The 22,754-nt window shown below is 35.4% G+C and overlaps 1 protein-coding gene across 9 annotated transcripts in view; it reads left to right on the top strand.

Moving 5' to 3' along the window:
• Positions 1–22,754, top strand: part of SNX14 (sorting nexin 14) — a 73,687-nt gene that overhangs the window by 41,025 nt on the left and 9,908 nt on the right. For 5 of the 9 annotated variants that reach the window (XR_011258608.1, XM_069598320.1, XM_069598322.1 and 2 more), the window contains exons 13-22: positions 699–854; positions 1,220–1,344; positions 1,865–1,923; positions 6,947–7,079; positions 9,111–9,312; positions 11,945–12,028; positions 17,037–17,137; positions 18,844–18,955; positions 22,420–22,460; positions 22,587–22,706. Coding sequence is in view for 7 of the 9 variants with exons in the window: in XM_069598320.1 (XP_069454421.1) it covers positions 699–854; positions 1,220–1,344; positions 1,865–1,923; positions 6,947–7,079; positions 9,111–9,312; positions 11,945–12,028; positions 17,037–17,137; positions 18,844–18,955; positions 22,420–22,460; positions 22,587–22,706 (1,133 nt within the window). In the remaining 2 variants the exon portion in view is untranslated. Of the gene's footprint in view, positions 1–698; positions 855–1,219; positions 1,345–1,864; positions 1,924–5,076; positions 5,104–6,946; positions 7,080–9,110; positions 9,313–11,944; positions 12,029–17,036; positions 17,138–18,843; positions 18,956–22,419; positions 22,461–22,586; positions 22,707–22,754 lie in introns of all 9 variants that reach the window. The other 4 variants (XR_011258607.1, XM_069598318.1, XM_069598319.1 and 1 more) reach the window with 1 other exon arrangement.

Consider the following 22,754-nt stretch of genomic DNA (forward strand, 5'->3'; position numbering starts at 1 on the left):
CCTTTTTGAGATTCCAATTTTATGAATTTGCTATCATTCCAAAGATCTCATATGTTCTGTTCTAGTTTTTTCTTATTCTTTTTTAAAGAAAAACTCCTTTTCTCTTTGTGTTTCAGTTTTGATAATTAAGAATTAAGGGGTAAGCTCCATATTACCTCTTGTAATAAAAAAGGCAGTCAGTATTTTGGGTTTTTTAATGCTGTCCTCTGTCTCTTTAGAAAAAATTGATTTGTTCAGACTCTGAGCCCTGTCACTAGTCTACAGCTTCCTTGATGGAAAGAAACATTGTTTAAAAACATTGACCAGGACTAAAAAGAGCCTTAGTTTTCACTATTATTTAGTGAATCAGGTTTCAGAATATTAAAGACCCTTGGTATAAGAAATTAATCCAATATGTTTCTTAAGGAGAATTTTACAAACATGTTTATTATTCTAAGTTTTAGAAGATTTATGTTGCTAGGCTAATATTTACACATTTTATGTTGGTATATATTATATTTCATTGTTTAACTTCTCTTTCATCTCAGTAGTTGTTTTATTGCTCCCAATTAAAATTTTTTTAAAAACTTAAAATGATGAATAGACTACTCATACTTGCCACTTTTGATATTCATTACAGTTAGACTGAGAGCCTGAAGTTTTCACTGAATAGTTTTACTCTATGAAAATCTTTTTTTTTTCCTTTCTGAATTTGCTAGAGGAATTCAATGACAGAATTTTACGACCAGAGTTATCAAATGACGAAATGCTGTCTCTTCATGAAGAGTTACAAAAGATTTATAAAACATATTGTTTAGATGAAAGTGTTGACAAAATTCGATTTGATCCCTTCATTGTAGAAGAGATTCAAAAAAGTAAGTAAAAGATGAGGATGAATTCTGTTGTCTGTAGTTCTTTTACTCTTTTCAGAGTTTTCTGATGTATTCCCTGTTTATTGCAACAGCTGTGTGAGATACACAGGCAGGCATTATCCTATTTTACTAACAAGATGAAAGCTGTGATGAAGAAACTTATTCACAATTCACATAAATAATACTTGCCAGAACTGGCTAGGTTGTTCTAATTCTTCATTCTGGTGTGATTTGCACCTTACAGTGGATTTTCTGCAAAACAGTTTTAGTGTTGTTTGTTTGCTCTTTCACTGTAATGAATTTTAAACTAATATATAATGTATTTATGCTTTTCATAAATAATTTTTGCAATATAATTTTTTTAACAGTTGCTGAAGGCCCATATATAGATGTTGTGAAACTTCAAACTATGAGATGTCTTTTTGAAGCTTATGAACATGTACTTTCTCTCTTGGAAAATGTGTTTACTCCTATGTTTTGCCACAGTGATGAGGTAAGTCAGAATATTAATGTTGTGTGAAGATTTTTCTTTAAAACTTATTAGTTGCTTTGATATCATTGCATGAGTAATTCAAATAATAAATAGAAAAATAAAATGTAGTTAATTAGATGCTGTTTTGCACTACATAATTTAATTTAAGCCACTACATAATTTAAGCCACCTGCCAATGCAGGAGATTAGAAACTGATAATATTATTTCTTAATATCAAAACCATGTTTGTGTATGTGGCTAGTAGATTGCTACCTAATTGGTCTATTTGATTTTCCATATATCTGAGTGGCTTTGTAGTGGTGATGGGGAAACCCCATTTTTGTATGTATGTTGTTTACCTACTAGTGGAAATCAGATGGTTAGAATACCTCCATTTGCAATATCTTAATCCTTACTCTATTTGACTGTGATTGTATTCACTTGATTTAAGTAATATTTTCTTTAAACTTGTAAGTAGTAAGGTAAAATAGCATATTCAATATCAAGTACTGGTTTAATAAATCATAATTATTTTTTAAGTATTTTAGACAACTTTTAAGAGGTGCAGAATCACCAACACGCAATTCAAAATTCAACAGGTAGGTATATTCAATTGTATATATGGTGGTTGCTTTTTTTTTTGGTTCTTTTTGATACTAATCATTCTGTGATAGCATCATTACCTTTATTAGCTGTTTTTGTTTGACTGTGTGGTTTCTTTGCTGTATAAGTAAACCAGATATTTTATTAAGGAGTTGTAGAGCCATATTACATATAGTAATGTAAAAATGCCAGACATTCTTTTAGAAAAATTTAACAAGGTACACACCATTGCTTTGTTAATATTATAACTAACACATATTATTGCTGGATTACCTGCTTTATTGGAAACTGTGGACTGCATGCATAATTGAAATCCACAGATAACTCCATTTTAGAGAGTAGTTTGTTTTTTTTTTTCCCAGAGAGTGATGTTTATTAGAGTACCCACTGGTTACAAAAGTGGAAGGGTTTTCCCTTCTTGGCTTTCTGGAAACATAAATGTGCAGTTAAATGACCTAATAAAGGCAGTGTAAGAGAGGTGCTTTATCCATTTATAAGCTGGATAATTAATGTCTTGATTTGTTCCTTACATTGTATATGTACAAAATTGATACAGATATCAAATATATAAATCTATAGAATTGATACTCACATTGCTCTCAACATCTTCCAGTTTGTGTATTATATGCTCTCATGTGAAACTCTTTGCAACCCCATGGACTGTAGCACACCAGTCTCCTTTGACCATGGGATTTTCCTGGCAAAAATACTGGAGAGGGTAGCCATTCCCTTCTCCAGGATATCTTCCTGATCCAGGTGTTGAACCCAGACTCCTGCATTGCAGGCAGATTCTTTACCATCTGAGCCACCAGGGAAGCCCAGTTTGTTTGAGCAAGAATCTAATAATAAACATAAATAAATTGGAGATATGTTGCAAAGAGAGAAGTAGATAAGTCAGAAAATGGAGTGGTTTTAAAAATAGTATAAGGAAAAATGTGAAAACCTGAGCCGTGGGGAGACTGTGTTACATATTTTGACAAAACTAAGGGTTGTAGAAATATATAGATTTGAATTTTTTTGTATGTTAAATATTAATTTTTACATAATGTGCCAATATATGTAGTATATATGTAGTAATTTTTCTGAAAGGTGCCCCAGTGCTCAATCGTGTCCAATGTTCTGTGGCCCCATGGACTGTAGCCCACCAAGCTCCTCTGTCCATGGGATTTCCCAGGCAGAAATACTGGAGTGGGTTGTTGTTTTCTTTTCCAGGTGATCTTCCCAATCCAGGGATGGAACCTGTGTCTCTTGTGTTTCCTGCATTGGCAGGTGAATTCTTTACCACTAGCTACCACCTGAAAGGTGGGACATAGCTTTCTGAATGGAGAAGGCAATGGCAACCCACTCCAGTACTCTTGCCTGGAAAATCCCATGGACAGAGGAGCCTGGTGGGCTGCAGTCCATGGGGTCGCTAAGAGTCAGACATGACTGAGCGACTTCACTTTCACTTTTTGCTTTCATGCATTGGAGAAGGAAATGGCAACCCACTCCAGTGTTCTTGCCTGGAGAATCCCAGGGATTGGGGAGCCTGGTGGGCTGCCGTCTATGGGGTCGCACAGAGTCGGACACGACTGAAGCGACTTAGCAGCAGCAGCTTTCTGAAATGTGGGACGTAACCTTTATGATTCTTTGTTAAAATGTTACTCCTTTACTGTTCCCTAATTTATATATTGCAACTGTGCAATAGTTACTTTATATAACAAAAATTCCATGCATACTATTTAAAATAGCATTCTTGACCCAATCCACACAGGGCTTCCCACATGGCTCAGTGGTGGAGAAGCCACCTGCCAATGCAGGAGATGTGGGTCCTTTGCTGGGTGGGGAAGATCCCCTGGAGAAGGAAATGACAACCAATTCCAGTATTCTTGCCTGGGAAATCCCATGGACGGAGAAGCCTGGTGGGCTACAGTCCATGGGGTCGCAAAGAGTCGGACATGACTGAGCGACTCTTTAACATTTTATTTATTTATTTTTATCTGTGGACTTAGGATGTTTGGAGTCTCACATTGATAGTGAAACTCCTCTATTGGATTCCTTAAGAGGAAGTGGTTCTTTGATCCTCTGAGCTTGCTGAGTAGCTAAATGTAAGTCAGGGTCATAACCTCAGAGATGGAAAGCTTCCTTTGCCACTTTGAGAACACCTAGTTGTCTTCAACATATTGAGGCTCTAATTTTGCTGACTTAGCATATAAACTTAATAGGAAGAAAATGTGGATTGTTTTCATTCTGGGTAATGGTTATGGCCTTAGAAAGTATGTTTTTCTTTATGTTGACCTGACTCTGACATTATCTGTCTTGTTAGGACTCTGCTCCAGTGACGTTCAATGATTCATTTATCTGTGTAGAATAAGTAAAAGACTTTCTTAACAGTCCTTCACTGAAAATTTACAGTAGCATTGCTAATTAGCTGTTAGATGACTGAAAATATGTAAAATATTTATTCATACATTTTATGCCTACATTAAAAGCAGGTGACCAAGCACTAATATATATTAATTGTGAGATTAACAAGGCATTGGTGTGTATCTTGTTAAATTTTCCCAAATGTTTAGGCATTTTCACATTATTATTATATTTGCATTTTAAAAGCAGAATTTTAATGCATGTTACTGTTAATCTGTTTCATTCTATACTTACAGCATAACTTAAAAAATGTTTAAGGCTGGATCTTTTGTTAACTTTGCTTCTTAGCTTAAGACATGATTTTAAAAAATATTCAAACTAAAAATGTGTTGAGCTTGCATCCATAGACATGAATTCCGTGTTAGAAAATACACATTTGTTTTTTCTGCCAAGTTTTTGGTGGCTTAGTCTCTGAATATTTTGCACTGTATTAAACAAATAGTTTGCCTAAATGAGGGCAAAAAACTACAGAATTATTTTGTGACATACTGAGTTTTTAAGAATTTTTTTAATGATCTAGAATTCAGATTGCATTTCCCCAAAAGAGCCATTATGTTTTATTTCTCTTTCCTTTATCATGTTAGTCCTAAGAATTCCTTTTCTTTGTCAAGATGAATGTTATCCATCAGTGTAACTTTTAAAGCTTTTAAATTTTGTTTTATTGTTCTAAAGTGAAACTTGTTTAATGTCTGGGGTTTCTCTTTCTCTTTTCCTTATATAATTTCACATATCTGTTACTGCAGAGGTAGCCTAAGTTTGGATGATTTTCGGTAAGTCTTGAGACAGCATGTGATTCTTTTTTGTATAAATTATCTGTTTAATTCCAAAACATACACCCAAAACAACCTAAGTAAAACTGAAAAGGAAAAAAAAAAAGAAACATTATAGCTGCCTTTATATCAGCTGTTTGGTATATCTCTTAAAATTAACCTGTAGTTTGATTCTAGATGTCTCATTTTGGAAATAACATGATATATATCATTATAAAATAAAAATGTCAGTATAAAAATAAAATGAAAAAGCCAGTATTCAGCTTTTAAAGCTATTACCTCATTTTTTTAATGGTATTGATCTTGCTAAATTACATTTAGACTTACACTTGTGTTTAAAGAACTTTGTTTTTTTTAAGCAAGTAGTACAATTTTTTCAGTATTTCTGGGCTTCATCACAAGTGAGATATTAAAAAAAAATAGTTCAAAAAGTCCAAACTGTTTTATAATCCATTTAGGTTCTGAGGACCAGCAAAATCTATCTAGATTCTGGAGATTTTAATATTTTATCAGTATTTTCGTATTTGTTTTTGACATTTCTTTCAGAGAAAATTGTGTTTACAATTTTGAATTTTTAAAAAACACTAATTTTATGCTTGTTTAAAATAATATTCTAGCTTAAGTATCCTTTTTTACAACTACTACTACTTATTATTAGCATTTTTCCAGTTTTAAAATAAGTTTGATTCACTTCTTCACTCCTTGAACGTGTATAAAATGTATATATTACTCATATACCTAGTGCATTGAAACTTGATCAGTTTACTTGTATTTCTGTAATTGTTGCATTATTTTTAGAAGTACATTTTCTTAGACGAATAGTAGCTATTCATTAAGTTAAGCCGTTCAAAACCAACTTTCTTGAATTTTAAAACAGTCATTTTTTATTTGGAGGTTTGTTATAAGGGCAGTATTACATAGTGAGCATGACTTTTGAATAAAAGTTACGTTTTTACTTGCTGAAACAGAAGCAGTAGGCTGTAATGGAGGAAATTTTTGCTGCTTTTTGGAGTATTTTTGTTGTCGCTTTTCAGCTATTTCTGCTTTTAGAAATTCACTTCTGTAAAAAATTGCAAAACCATTATTTAATATGTAAGACAGAGCAGGGCTTCTTCCTTAGGCTACATTTGTTTTTATCTTTTATGTTCATTGCTAGCTTTTCCCTTGCCATTTTATTTCTTCTCTTGTTATTACTTCGAAATAATGTAAGGTACACTTTATACTTCATTCTTCTTTTGAGTATCATTTATGTGATTATAAAGTTGAAGTATGCTTAAAAATTTTCAGCCATTTTCAGAATTTTTTTGTTCTATCTAAAAATGAAGTACTGAGAAAGTTTCCTAGTCTTCTTGTTTTTCTGTTACACTGAATTATTTCAGAAGTACATTAGCAGGCGGATTCTTTTACCACTGCACCACCTGGGTGGGTACAGTTTGAGTGGTATAGTCTATTTTGAACATCGGTCTTAACCAAATTATTTAACCTGTTATTTCAAAAGCTGAATGGCAGTTAGAAATATGTACCACTAGAGGGCTCTCATCTTTTATACTTGGTAGTTCCATTCGTATTCTAAGGTAAAAGAGTAGGTAAATTTCAAATGTTTGTTAATAAATATTGTCCCATTTATTCATCCCCTCAAATTTAAACTTTAAATATACTGTCACTTTTGATTATGAAGATATTGAGACTTAATCTATGACTGAGAACTCCAAAAAGTTATGTTTAGCCATACCTTCAGTTTACCCTTTTTGCAACTATTTTTATTATTGTTTACAGTAAACTAGACTGTTGTGATAATGTAATAACTTGCTATATTCTTGATACATTTTTGTTTAATATTTAGGAGCACACAGAAGAGAGGAGAATCATTTGGAATCAGCCGAATAGGCAGCAAAATTAAAGGAGTCTTCAAGAGCACCACAATGGAGGGAGCTATGTTGCCAAACTATGGTTTAGCTGAAGGTGAAGACGACTTTGTAAGTAAGAATTCTTCAATTTGATGTATGTATAACTTCAGACTTAAAAATAGCATAAAAAGTTGGATGTGCTTACTTGTTATTTTCCCTCTTTTTTAATCATACTTCTTACTTCAGACTTCATTTGTGTTTTCCATCCATGGTGCTAATCTAATTTAAAAATTTCTGAGCATTAAGTTACTGCTTACTAAAGCCAGAATGGTTTCTGTTTTGGTGATAATGCTTCTAATAGTCAAACAATTTATCATATTTTGATTACGCTTTTACTTCACATCCTGATCTTATCTCTTCCTAACCATATTAGCCAGGCGTTTGGAGTTGTATTAATATATCCTGTTTAACCCCTTGATACTCAAACTGTGATCTGTGGATCAACATGATCAGTATTAACCAAGAGCTTGTTCTCAGTGCAGACAGAATCTCAGTCTTCATCCTAGACCTACTGAGTCATAATTTACATTTTAACAAGATTCCAGCTGATTTTTAAGCACATTATACCCTCCATGCTATTTCTCTGTATCTTTTCATGTGATGCCTTGCTTGAGATGCCTCCCCACTCCCCTTTATTTACCTGGAAAATTCATATGCATCTTTCAGAATCCAGCTGCTTCCCATAAACCTTACCTGGGTCCTCAAGCAGAGCTGAACACTCCCTCCTTTGTTACTCCTATTAGATTATGTGTTAAGTTATATACCACATTGTATTTGAAATCGTGATTTTTTTTTTCAACACCATAGTTAGGAGGTAGCCTTGTAGCCTTGTCCCAAAAAGGCAAAAACCAACACTGAATATTTTTGTAGTTCCATTTTTTAGGCCTAGAACACTTGATTTTAACAGAGCGTTAAGAAGTCTTCCTAAGATCATTAACAGTCTTCTTAGGGATGACAGAAAACCATTTGAGGACAAAACAGAAAAGGGAATCACTGCCAAGGGACTTTGTTGAGGAGGAAAATAATTTACTTAGAAGAGAGGTGTGGGAAGAAAATACAACCCAGGGTGAAGGTAGGGAGCTAGAATTCTGGAAAGAAATACCTCTCACTACTGGTTTACTCTGACTAGACTATTCAGTATTCTCTTAAGTGCTACAAGATTCATTTCCTTTAAAAAGTGTGTTCAAGATGATTGTGTTTTGTCTGTAAAATTTGCCCCCTTTAGCATGAATCAGAGATGTCTAGGTGACTGGATATTATTATGTGTCAATTCAGAGGTTCTCTTCCAATTTAATGAAGTACATTTTTTCCCTTTCTTTCTGCATGTATATTTCTAGAACATGTGTAACACTGCTTTCTTTTAAAAATAATATTTCTTCAAAAATATTTTAAAGAATATTTATTTTAAACATTTATATGATTAAAATTTTTGAAGCCAGGAGATGCAGAAAACAATTCTATAGAAATAGGTTGCCTTCAGACCTTTTTCCAATATTATATTACTTAATGCTGCAGTGAATATGTTTTTTACTTGTGCCTTTTTCACAGTTTAAAGAAATTATTTAGAATAAATACTTTCATAAGTTCCCAGAAATGGGATTACTTGATCAAGGCTGTTTTATAGCTTTTTATAAATATGTATTGCCAAAATGCTTTACAAAAGATTTGTACCTGGTGTATCCAGGTACAATATATTTCCAGTTTGTCTGTGCAATTTCTGTCAGTGGCTATTATCACAAAATTATGCATCTCTAAATGAAAGATATCAGTACAATAATTTTATACTTGTTATTACTAAAGTAAAATATTTACCTATATTTGTGTATTTTTAATATCTTTTCCTGTAATTGCTGATGTATGTGTTTTCTGTTGAATTTTCATATACAGCTGATGTAATAAAACATGAAGTCGATTCTAGTAACTTGCTAGTTTTAGTTTCTTATCTTTATATTTTCAGTAGAAAATTTGATATCACTTTATTTTAAAAGTATTACAAATTATAAGCTTTGTAGGGGCACATTGCTTTATAGTATATCTCATATGCTGTAGGTGTAAAGGTCCTGGAAATATTAAATTTTTCTCTGATTCTTTTTCTTTCAGATTGAAGAAGGTATTGTTGTAATGGAAGATGATTCTCCAGTGGAAGCTGTGAACACACCTAATACTCCTCGAAACCTTGCTGCATGGAAAATTAGCATTCCATATGTAGACTTTTTTGAAGATACTTCCTCTGAAAGGAGGGAGAAAAAGGAGAGAATCCCAGTGTTTTGTATTGATGTTGAAAGAAATGATAGAAGAGCAGGTATTATTATTATTAATGCATATAGCACTATATATTAAACCAATTTGATTAAGACAGCATTTATCCTCCATTGTTGTAGCATATAGTAATTGATAAAAATATGATCAAACACAACTTATAAGTGTTCTTTACGTTTCACTGTCTTTTTTCTTTCATTGATTTCAGCTGCGGCTTGGAGCAGAGACAGGGATAAACAGCCTCCATAGCTGTATAAATGGTCACCACTCTGGGCTTTATCCCAGAGAGGAGACAGTCTGTATAAGCAAAAACACATCAAAAGTGAGCACATTTTGGGAATGAGAGCAGAAAGCTATAAAGTTGATCTCAGGAAGAGGGAACTCTGTGAGGAAAGAAGGAAAAAATTTCATGGTACTGTTAGGAAATGGGTTTGAGAGAGGAGTGGAGAAGTGATTAATATTTCCAGTTACTTGGATAGTATGAAGGTAGGTCAGTGGTAATATTTCCCCTTATTTATTTATTTTCCCCTTATTTATTTTTTTAAAAGTTCAGAATAGGGTTTTTGCTAAGATTGTGTCTCTGCCCTTCTTACTTGTCTCAGTATGGTGCTTTTATCCTTTGTTGTGGAGAAGCAGTTCTTCTAGTTTTTAGATCTTTTTCAGAGGGAAATGATCCATATGTAGCTGTAGACTTGGTATGTCATCAGTTGGAGGTACTGAATCTAGCATCTTCCTATACTGCCATCTTGGACCTCCCGTCCAATATAAATAAATTTATGTAAGCATGTAGTATTTTCTCCTTTTGAAAGTTTTAGATGTGATATACTTTAAAATATTTGGGGAATTTACTTTTGTTTTTGCCTTTTGCACAACTGCCTTTTTTTTTTTGCTTTATTTTTTAAAATTTGGCTTAATTCAACATAAAATTGAAATAAAGTTATCTTAAAACTTGTATTCTAAGATAATTTTTGTCAGCTGTGCTGCAGACTTTTAAGTAATGTGCTCTTGGGAAGCCATGCCCTATGAAGGATAAAAAAGGTGTATCGTTTAAATGCTGCATTGATTTTATATGTATAAGTGAAAAGTAAAAGTGATAGTCGCTCGTTTGTGTCCGACTCTTTGCAGCCCGTGGACTGTAGCCTGCCAGGCTCCTCTGTCCATGGAATTCTCCAGGCAAGAATACTGGAGTGGATAGCCTTTTCCTTCACCAGGGGATCTTCCCTACCTAGGGATTGAACCCAGGTCTCCTGCATTGCAGGCAGTTTCTTCACTGTCTGAGCCACCAGGGAAGCCCAAGGAGAATGCTGTGAGCAGGATGTATAGGAGAATACCGATTTTAGGATTTTAAAAACCAAAGCTGAATATAGTATAGATCTTCTAAGATGTGTATTCAAGAAGAAAAACAGTATTTGCTTGATAGGTTGTAACTGTATCAGGCTGGTTTTTCTGAATATAGGTGTTAGTTTTGAGTTATTGTGGGTTTAGTTAACTCAATACATTGCATTTCCAGATTTATGCTTGAATGACATGAGGTGCTCATAATTGCCGTTAACATTTTTTGGGGTGCTTGCTCTGTGTTGTGCACCTTACAAAAAGCTCTGTAGGTGGATTATTTAATGTAATAGGTACAATTCTTTTTATTATAAGCAAACTAAGGCACAGTGTTGTTTAGTCGCTAAGTCGTGTCTGACTCTTTTGCAACCCCATGGACTGTAGCCTGCCAGGCTCCTCTGTCCATGCTATTTCCCAGGCAAGAATACAGGAGTGGGTTGTCATTTTCTTCTCTAGGGAATCTTCCTGGATCTGGGATTGAACCTGGGTGTCTTACACTGTAGCTGAATTCTTTACCAACTGAGCTATCAGGGAAGAACAGTGAGGTTAAGTGTTCAAATTTACATAGTCAGTAAATGGGGGAATTGGAACTGAAATAGGCAGTGTGACCCGACTCATTCTTTAAACCATTATTTTGTACTGTCCAATTTTTGAGTCTCGAGTCAACATGTGGCAGTTAAATTAATATTAAAAATTTAGTTTTTTTTACACTAGCCACATTTCAAGTGGTCAGTAGCAATATGTGACTAATAGCTATGATATTAGTACAGATAATACAGAACGTTTTCAGAAATGCAGAAAGTTCTGTTGGATAGTGCTGTTCTGTACTGTGTTAGTTCTTGACAATTGGGGTTTGAGAGCTCCAAAACTGATTGTAAATTTTTGTTAAATACAAAATGTGACACTTAAAAATTAAGCATAATTGCATGCTTTTTTGAAGTTTATAAATTCTCTGATACCGTGTAGGAAAAAATGTATATATTATTGTGATAACCTCATAAATAGCTGAAATTTATCAAGCTCTTCTAAGTTTCTTAAAATTAAAATATAGGATAAAATATATTAATAATGTGAAGCCAAGAAACAGTAAATTATTATTATTATTCTGTTTGGCCTGGCATGGCATGCAGGATCTTAGTTCATTGACCAGGGATTGAACCCATGCTCTCTGCAGATGAAGCATGGAGTCCTAACCACTGGACCCCCAGGGAATTCCCAAGAAATAAATTATTAAGACTGGGGTAATTTCTAGCTTTGTATACTTACTGTTATAAATAGTACATTCCTTTAATAGTAGTTTATAAAATTACTTATTTCTCAGTGTGTATTCATTCATTTCACAGTTGGGCATGAGCCTGAACATTGGTCTGTCTATAGAAGATATCTTGAATTCTATGTACTTGAATCGAAACTAACAGAATTTCATGGTATGTTGTCCTTTTTGTATAAGGCATTACATTTCAGCATTAGCTTTCCTGAAAGCCATTGAACAAGCTTTCTAAAGTTACTTTCTAATTTTAATTGAATTGTAATAAGGAAATGTAACAGTGGCACTTGTGTACACTACTAGTGATAATAGGAGTGTACTGTTTTTATCCTATTTCTACTTATTTATCTTTATAAAGTTTTTACAATGAAAATTTATTGCTTTTCAAATAACAATGATACTAAAATTTAAGACAGTGGTAGAGAATTTAAAGGAGGCATTTTAGAGTTGCCATCTGTTCTTTTGCCATATTCCTCTGTGGTGAATGTGTTTGCTATGCAACATAGCAAGTATTTTGGTCTAAATCCTAGATTTAGATATGGAAAAAAAAAAAAAACACAAAACCTTGTAGTTATATGTTTTAAAAACAAATAGCTCAATCAGAAAGGTAGAACACTCTTTTCAGTTATTCCTCTTCTCAATTTGTCTCTGTTTTATTGTTGTTTTTTAATATTTACAATTTTATTTGACTGCTCCTAGTCTTAGTCGTGGCATGTGAGATATAGTTCCTTGACCAGGGATCGAAACTGGGCCTCCTGCATTAGGATCACGGAGTCTTAGCCTTTCAGGGAAATCTTATAGTCTCTCTACTCTCTCCACTTATTGGAGTTAATATTAGGCTTATAGTCATGAAGTATTTCCAGTTGTTTTATATGTAAATTGGTGTGTTTGAATTGTGTATTTGGAATCTTATTATTTTAGAACAGTTCTTTGGAGTGTCAGTTCAGTTCAGTTCAGTTCAGTCGCTCAGTTGTGTCCGACTCTTTGTGACCTCATAAATCGCAGCACGCCAGGCCTCCCTGTCCATCACCAACTCCCGGAGTTCACTCAGACTCACGTCCATCAAGTCAGTGATGCCATCCAGCCATCTCATCCTCTGTCGTCCCCTTCTCCTCCTGCCCCCAATCCCTCCCAGCATCAGAGTCTTTTCCAATGAGTCAACTCTTCGCATGAGGTGGCCAAAGTAGTGGATTTTCAGCTTTAGCATCATTCCTTCCAAAGAACACCCAGGGCTGATCTCCTTCAGAATGGACTGGTTGGATCTCCTTGCAGTCCAAGGGACTCTCAAGAGTCTTCTCCAACACCACAGTTCAAAAGCATCAATTCTTCGGTTCTCAGCCTTCTTCACAGTCCAACTCTCACATCCATACATGACCACTGGAAAAACCATAGCCTTGACTAGACATTACTTTGTTGGCAAAGTAATGTCTCTGCTTTTCAGTATGCTATCTAGGTTGGTCATAACTTTTCTTCTAAGGAGTAAGCGTCTTTTAATTTCATGGCTGCAGTCACCATCTGCAGTGATTTTGGAGCCCCAAAAAATAAAGTCTGACACTGTTTCCACTGTTTCCCCATCTATTTCCCATGAAGTGATGGGACCGGATGCCATGATCTTCGTTTTCTAAATGTTGAGCTTTAAGCCAATTTTTTTCACTCTCCTCTTTCACTTTCATCAAGAGGCTTTTTAGTTCCTCTTCACTTTCTGCCACAAGGGTGGTGTCATCTGCATATGTGAGGTTATTGATATTTCTCACGGCAGTCTTGATTCCAGCTTGTGCTTCTTGCAGCCCAGCATTTCTCATATAAGTTAAAGAAGCGGGGTGACAATATACAGCCTTGATGTACTCCTTTTCCTATTTGAAACCAGTCTGTTGTTCCATGTCCAGTTCTAACTGTTAATTCCTGACCTGCATATAGCTTTCTCAAGAGGCAGGTCAGGTGGTCTGGTATTCCCATCTCTTTCAGAATTTTCCACACTTTGTTGTGATCCACATTCAAAGGCTTTGGCATAGTCAATAAAGCAGAAATAGATGTTTTTCTGGAACTCTCTTGCTTTTTCCTTGATCCAGCGGATGTTGGCAATTTGATCTCTGGTTCCTCTGCCTTTTCTAAAACCAGCTTGAACATCTGGAAGTTCACAGTTCACGTATTGCTGAAGCCTGGCTTGGAGAATTTTGAGCATTACTTTACTAGTGTGTGAGATAAGTGCCATTGTGCGGTAGTTTGAGCATTCTTTGGCATTGCCTTTCTTTGAGATTGGAATGAAAACTGACCTTTTCCAGTCCTGTGGCCACTGCTGAGTTTTCCAAATTTGCTGGCATATTGAGTGCAGCACTTTCACAGCATCATCTTTCAGGATTTGAAATAGCTCCCCTGGAATTCCATCACCTCCACTAGCATTATTCATAGTGATGCTTTCTAAGGCCCACTTGACTTCATATTCCAGGATGTCTGGCTCTAGGTGAGTGATCACACCATCGTGATTATCTGGGTCGTGAAGATCTGTTTTGTACAGTTCTTCTGTGTATTCTTGCCACCTCTTCTTAATATCTTCTGCTTCTGTTAGGTCCATACCATTTCTGTCCTTTATCGAGCCTATCTTTGCATGAAATGTTCCCTTGGTATCTCTAATTTTCTTGAAGAGATCTCTAGTTTTTCCCATTCTGTTGTTTTCTTCTATTTCTTTGCATTGCTCGCTGAGGAAGGCTTTCTTATCTCTTCTTGCTATTCTTTGGAACTCTGCATTCAGATGCTTATATCTTTCCTTTTCCCCTTTGCTTTTCACCTCTCTTCCTTTCACAGCTATTTGTAAGGCCTCCCCAGACAGCCATTTTGCTTTTTTGCATTTCTTTTCCACGGGGATGGTCTTGATCCCTGTCTCCTGTACAATGTCACTAACCTCCGTCCATAGTTCATCAGTCACTCTCTCTATCAGATAGTCCCTTAAATGTTTCTCACTTCCACTGTATAATCTTAAGGGATTTGATTTAGGTCATACCTGAATGGTCTAGTGGTTTTCCTACTTTCTTCAATTTAAGTCAGAATTTGGCAATAAGGAGTTCATGATCTGAGCCACAGTCAGCTCCTGGCCTTGTTTTTGTTGACTGTATAGAGCTTCTCCATCTTTGGCTGCAAATAATATAATCAGTCTGATTTCAGTGTTGACCATCTGGTGATGTCCCTGTGTAAAGTCTTCTCTTGTGTTGTTGGAAGAGGGTGTTTGCTATGACCAGTGCATTTTCTTGGCAAAACTCTATTAGCCTTTGCCCTGCTTCATTCTGTATTCCAAGGCCAAATTTGCCTGTTATTCCAGGTGTTTCTTGACTTCCTACTTTTGCATTCCAGTCCGCTATAATGCAAAGGACATCATTTTTGGGTGTTAGTTCTAAAAGGTCTTGTAGGTCTTCTTAGAACCATTCAACTTCAGCTTCTTCAGCGTTACTGGTTGGGGCATAGACTTGGATTACTGTGATATTGAATGGTTTGCCTTGGAACAAACAGAGATCATTCTGTCGTTTTTGAGATCGCATCTAAATACTGCATTTCGGACTCTTTTGTTGACCATGATGGCTACTCCATTTCTTCTGAGGGATTCCTGCCCACAGTAGTAGACATAATGGTCATCTGAGTTAAATTCACCCATTCCAGTCCATTTTAGTTTGCTGATTCCTAGAATGTCGATGTTCACTCTTGCCATTTTCTTTTTGACCACTTCTAATTTGCCTTGATTCATGGTTCCTATGCAATATTGCTCTTTACAGCATCGGACCTTGCTTCTATCGCCAGTCACATCCACAACTGGGTATTGTTTTTGCCTTGGCTCCATCCCTTCATTCTTTCTGGAGTTTTTTCTCCACTGATCTCCAGTAGCATATTGGGCACCTACTGACCTGGGGAGTTCCACTTTCAGTATCCTATCATTTTGCCTTTTCATACTGTTCATGGGGTTCTCAATGAACAGTATGAAGTGGTTTGGCATTCCCTTCTCCAGTGGACCACATTCTGTCAGACCTCTCCACCCTGACCCACCCGTCTTGGGTGGCCCCACAGGCATGGCTTAGTTTCATTGAGTTAGACAAGGCTGTGGTCCTAGTGTGATTAGATTGACTAGTTTTCTATGAGTATGGTTTCAGTGTGTCTGCCCTCTGATGCCCTCTTGCAGCAACTACTATCTTACTTGGGTTTCTCTTACCTTGGATGTGGGGTATCTCTTCATGGTTGCACCAGTAAAGTGCAGCTGCTGCTCCTTATCTTGGAAGAGGGGTATCTCCTCACCTCTGCCCCTCCTGACCTTGAATGTGGAATAGCTCCTCTAGGCCCTCCTGTGCCTGCGCAGCCACTGCCCCTGGCCTTAGGCATGGGGTAGCTCCTCCTGGCTGCCGCCCCTGGCCTCGTGGAGTGTACCCTGATCCAAATTCAGGTTGGTTCTGAAAACTGTACCTTGCTACAAGAATAAAATCCACAATAAGGAGAGTATAGAAAGATAAAAATTAAAGGGTCCCTTTGCATACCTTTTCCCTAGATTTCGAGTTTTTACTTATTCTTAAATGGTTTTCTCTTTGCCTTTGTCAGTCTGGTACAATGCCATCCTTGTCTTGGTCTTTCTCTGAGACTTTCCCTTTAGATTTAGAGTTGAGAAAAGATCATTTATCTCCATAATTTAAAATCGTAGATCAACTAAAGTTGATTGTTTCCCAACAATATTTTTCCTTTTTGATACTAAAATTTCCAAAGTTGACCCTATCTGAGAAAACATGTCCATGGTTTTTACATTTTGTTTTTAAGTTTATATAGCATTGGCAAAATGCTGCATTTCCCCCCGTGAGACAGTGGATATTTTTTTTAGTAGGATTTTGTCTAATAAAATCCCATCAATTTAAAAATAAACTCATGATAATTTTTGGAAGCTTTTTTGCTAATGTCGATGGCTAAGTAAATTTGTGTCGACCCCAAGTGGTGATATTGTGGATATTGATAAACTCAAGTTCTTTGGTCTTGTTTTCTGACTTTTGAAATCAGGTCTCTGACTTTTTCAAAATTATTTAAGGGATAATGCAACATCTCTACAAGGCAGCACTGTGAGTCAGAACTTGTTACGGTAAACTATAAATAAGGTTTTCAAAATAATAGCAGGGTATAGTAATAACTTTCATATGTATTAATTTCAGGCACATTTCCTGATGCCCAGCTTCCTTCTAAGAGGATCATTGGCCCTAAGAATTATGAGTTCTTAAAGTCTAAGAGAGAAGAATTTCAGGAATATCTGCAGGTATGGCACCAAGTTAATTTAACACATCCTCTAGCTCGTTTTTTGCTTTGCCTCACAAACGTCTTTCAATGTGGATTTCTAGAATTCTTTTATTTAAAAAAATTTTTCCCATGTAGAAATGAATTACTGTTAAAAGTCTGCTTTGTTAAAAAAGATGGATAACCAGGAAATACCAGTTATTTTCTTAGAGGAAATAAGTCTTATATTGGGCTTATTTTAAAACTTTTGGTGTGGGAAGTTAAAGAGTGAGAGAGAGAAAGAGAATGAGAGAGGAAGAAAGAAAAAGTTTGATGTAATAGATTAAGTGCATTCTAAGAATACTGGGTTGTTTTGTTTATTTTTTTCTTAGTTTTTATTTGATTTTTGTGCTTAGCACTTTCTGAACTCTGGAATTTTCCCCTCCTATTTTTATTTCTCAACTTTTTTGTTGTTGTTGCGCTTGTAGATGTTTTTCCAGTTACTTGGAATCTCCTGACTCTACCGTTCACCACTTGGAATTGAATTCCTTTTTTTTCAGTGTGTACATTGTGTTGTATAAACAATGTAATTGATATTCCCATTATTGGTACTATCTGCTTTAAAGTTACTTATTGAGACTTGGCTAAAATTAAAGACACCATTTTTCTTTAATCAGGTGATTAAGACCAAAGAATGGATCATTTTATTTTATTTAAAAAAATCTCCTTTAATTGGACATGCCATTTTGTAATTTTAATTGTTAATTATTTGGATGCCTTTTAGTAACCATAATAAGTACTTTTTGTAGAGGGGTAGTTACATTTTAATTTGTGTATTTGAACCAATGAATACTTCAATCCAGAAAGTATTTTTATTTAATTTTTTGGTGGTAGGAAAATTAAAAAATGAAGTATACATTGACTACTGTAAGGATGTTTGAACGCAGCATGTGCTAGTGTTAACCTGTTTCTTCGTTGATATCATTAGACTGTTGTTTGAACCAACTAATTCTTTCTAAGAACAAGAGAACCTCTTTCTAGAAGAAATACTTTCCAGTAATATGGAGTTAAATGTTGCAGTACTGGCATTTCATTTATGTAGATTTCTGCTCATAGAGTTTTGTAACTGTTTCTCAGTTACAGAACTGAATATTAGGTAAGACTGGGTTAAATTTGGCTTTAAGACATCAGTTTTATCTTGTAAGAAAATAGTGTTGCAAGAAGATCAGACAACAGAGTCCAAGTTATGTCATATTTCCACATTTAGTTATTTGTAAAACCCTTTATACCAACTTCCTTTAATTATCAAGAAAGATATATGATATTGTAATACTTGTGTCATAGTTGAGAAACTGAGAAATAATATTAGCTAATGTTTAATCTTCCTTCCTGTGTGTCAGGTACTGAGCTAAAATGCTTTATCTAACAATGCTAGAAGTAAGTAGTGTTATCTTCATTCTACACGTGAGGAAACTGACTCTTAGGCAATATAAGAACTTCTCTAGGGACACCTACCTAGCAGAAGGAAGAGCAGAATTCAAACCCTTTCATGTTTGACTGTAAGGGTCTTACCTGCTATGTGATAATCTTTCTATAAATGTATCTGGTTATTATTCTGAATATAAAATAGCTTTTGAAGATTTAAAATTGTTCTTGGTTAAAAAAATCGTTTTAATGTAGTTTTTGTGACTTCTAGATTTTTGAAACTGTTTCCCCCCCCCTCTTTTTTTTTTTTTTTTGTTCATCAAGAAACTTCTGCAACATCCAGAATTGAGTAACAGTCAACTTCTGGCAGATTTTCTTTCTCCCAATGGTGGGGAAACACAGTTTCTTGATAAGATACTACCAGATGTAAATCTTGGTAAGTCAATTTAAAGAATCATATAGAAGATGATAAACTAAAAAGATAAGCAGCATTTTTAGGTTAATTTAGAAAAGTAATTTATATAGTGCAGCCATGTATCAAGCTCTGAAGGACTTCTTATATACCATTAATAGGAATATAAATTGGAAAACCACTTGTAACTTTTTTAATGGCGTATAGTCTATAAAAATACTGAATGATTGTGTTGTACATTTGAAAGTAATATAATGTTGTAAATCAGTGAAAAATAATTGTAAATATCATAAAGTCAGTTAAAACAAAAAGGAAAACCAGTTTGGTATAAGATCGAATGATCTAGCAGTTCCTCTCTGAGATACTTGAGATACTTGAGAGAATCTTGTATTTATATTTAAGAATGTTCTTAGCAGCATTGTTTACGGTATTGGGTTGGCCCAAACTGGAAATAATACAAATGTTTATCAGCAGTAGAGTAGACAGATAAATTATAGTAGCTTCACAAAATGAATACTTAGAGCAATGAATACCTGTAGCATTGTAGCTGCTTGGAATGGTGCGCGTAAAAACAAAGACACAAAACAATGTATACAGCATGATTCCTTTATAAAGTTTAATCCAGACCAAGCAATAAAATAAGCTGGAGAAGTTTGGATAAAAGTGTTAAAGATCATAATGGAAGAAAAGCAGTATTTCTAAATATATTTTGTGTAGTGTCACTTTTATGTGCTGTGCTTTGTCATTTAGTCATGTCCGACTCTCCTCGCAACCCTTCGGACGATAGCCCGCTAGGCTCCTCTGGCCATGGCGTTTTTCAGGCAAGAATACTGGAGTGGATTGCCATTTTCTCCTCCAGGGGATCTTCCTAATGGAGGGATCAAATCAGCATTTCCTGTGTCTCCTGCATTGCAGATTCTTTACCTAATGAGCCATTGGGGAAGCCCCGTTTTAAGAGAGGGTGTGCCTGTGTGTCTGTATACACACACACACACACATATACCTAATGAATAAATCTGGCTTTCATCTAGATCTTTCCAAATTAGTACATGTAATTCAGGCAGATTATTTAGTGTGTGTCTTATTGAGGGGAGATGCAAGAATATTTTGTATTTGGTTATATATGATGGTTGTTGTTTAATCCCTATGTGGTGTCTGACTCTTTTGCTGCCCCATGGACTGTAGTCCACTAGGCTTCTCTGTCCTTGCAACTCTCCAGGCAAGAATACTGGAGTGGGTTGCCATTTCCTTCTTCAGGGAACTTTCCCAACCCAGAAATTGAACCCGCCTCTCCTGCACTGGCAGGCGGATTCTTTACCAGTGAGCCACCAGGGAAGCCATGTATAATGTTTAAGAGGTATAATTGGGTAGACCTGTTTACTGACTCAGTTTGAGTGAAGGAGAATAAATGATCAAATATGAGCCAGATTTCTGTCTGTATAACTGGATAAATACTGTTTATTGCTGAGGTATGGAATAAATTTAGAGTAGTTCTAAACTTGGGCTTCCCTAGTGGCTCGGACAATAAGGAATCCATCCGCAATTGGGGAGACCTGGGTTCGATCCCTGGATTGGGAAGATCCCCTGGAGGAGGGCATAGCAACCTCCAGTATTCTTGCCTGGAGAATCCCCATGGACAGAGCAGCCTGCCAGGCTACAGTCCATGGGGTCGCAGAGTTGGACACAACTGAGCGATTGAGCACAGCACAGCACAGTTCTAAACTTACAAGTTTATAGAATCCAGTTGAGGAAGTTTTATAAAGTAGTAGCGGCAGCAGAAAGCATGAATAAAGATTTGGATGTTGTTTGAAATCAGATTGAGTAAAAATTTTGGCTCAGGAAGAGCATGTAGAAGAGAGAAGCACAGGATGAAACACCATAATTTAAAGAACTTTGGAAATTCTGAGGCGAGGGAGTAATTCTGGGGGTACCAAAGGAGAAATAGCCTGGCAAGAGGGTTGGAGGTTTTCATGTTATGAAACAGTCTCTGTTTTAGCTTTCATTAGTATGCCTTTTGTTATTGTCATTAGGGTCTACTTTTTTCCCAAACTGTACTGAAAGAAATTTAAGTTATATTATTCAGTTTTGATGGATTTTGATAGCCTTTTGTAAATGGTTGAGAAAAATCACGTTTGATATTTTATTTTATAATAAAGGAACCTGGAGATAAGATCAAAACAGTATTCTGGCAAACTGGATTAGAATATAAATATTAATCTAAAATCAAGAACACAGACTATTCAAATAGCCAATTTAAATGTTGTAGCAGTGTTTAGAAATTTTTTTCCTTTTGACTAAATGCAAAAGTTAGATACATTTATATATTTACCATTGTTTAATGTCTTTGCAAAAGTTAGATATCTTTATATATTCACCACTGCTTAATATCTTTTGAAAACATTTCTTGTGGACAATTACATATATACACAAAGGTAGAGAAATTTGTATAATGAACTCTTCACCCCTTCAAAAGTTACTACACTTGCCTTGTTCCAGTCCTTTGAAAAGTTGTTGCTGAGCTGTGAAAAACCCTTCAATTCTTGGCCTCCAGAGGAGAAGAATTCAATCTGGGGCCGGTGATGAGGCTTGATCTCTCAGAGCTTTTGTGAAATAAAGTATTATTAAAGTATAAAAGAGATAAAGATTCTGACATAGACATCAGAGGGGGGCAGAAAGAGTGCACCCTGCTAGTTTTTAGCCAGATGATATCAGCTACTAGCAGTTTGCTAATTAGAGAAAGGAAATGTCTCAAAACTCAGAGAATGGCACCAGACCCCTTACCCACAACATGCATTTTGAGATAGCATTGGCACAAGGTGAGTTGTCCTGAGCCGTAAAATGATTGACATGAATCTTGAAGAAAGGCCCGGTTCCAAGCCAATACAGTCTCATTAACATAGCTTAAGAGAATATTTGCATGAGTAAAGCATACTGGTTTGTCAAGTGGGGAACCCACTTGAAGACAGAGTCTAGAGTAAATACATAGTTCATTAACATGGCTTAAGACAAACATTTTCATAAGAAAAACCACACTGGTTAGCTCAAAGTATGAGAAGAGTTAAGTTTAGGTGGAACCATGTATCGTCATGGCAGCACAGGATTTTAAAAGAAACCTCTTTTTAAATGTGTATAGAGAAGGGGGAAAAAACCTAAGATTTGTTTGTTACCTCCTGCCGCTTTAGAGAGAGAGAAAAAATGTCTGACACTTGCAGCCTATTTCCTCTGGAGATCCCTGGCCTTGCTGCCTGTTACCCTCTTACCTTCCCCTACCTTCCACCCCACTGGATTATTTTGAAGTATCCCAAGTGCTGTATCTGAAAACAGTTAAGAATACCATGTTTATTATAAATTTTTGTGAAGTGTGAAATGGTCCATTTTGCTTTTTACTTGGCTTTTTGGTATTTAAAATTACCTGGTGAAGTATTCATATAAGCAGTTATGAGATATATTTTACCTTCTTAAGATTAATATTTTATTTTTAATTGCAGGGAAAATTATAAAATCTGTTCCTGGAAAACTAATGAAAGAGGTGAATATGGGCATTCTATAAAATGATAGTTATAAGCATATTTAAATACTAGTAAATTTTAATTGGCTATATGATACTGAAAATCATAATCTTGATTTTTTTATTTTTATACCATGGTTTCCACAGAAAGGTCAACATTTGGAACCTTTTATTATGAATTTCATTAATTCTTGTGAATCTCCAAAGCCTAAACCGAGTAAACCAGAACTGACCATTCTCAGCCCTACTTCAGAAAATAATAAGAAGGTACTATGCATCATCTTGGAGAGCCATTGAGTTTGAAATTGTCCTACT

This window comes from Ovis canadensis, chromosome 8, assembly GCF_042477335.2.
Source record: "Ovis canadensis isolate MfBH-ARS-UI-01 breed Bighorn chromosome 8, ARS-UI_OviCan_v2, whole genome shotgun sequence".
NCBI lineage: Eukaryota > Metazoa > Chordata > Mammalia > Artiodactyla > Bovidae > Ovis > Ovis canadensis.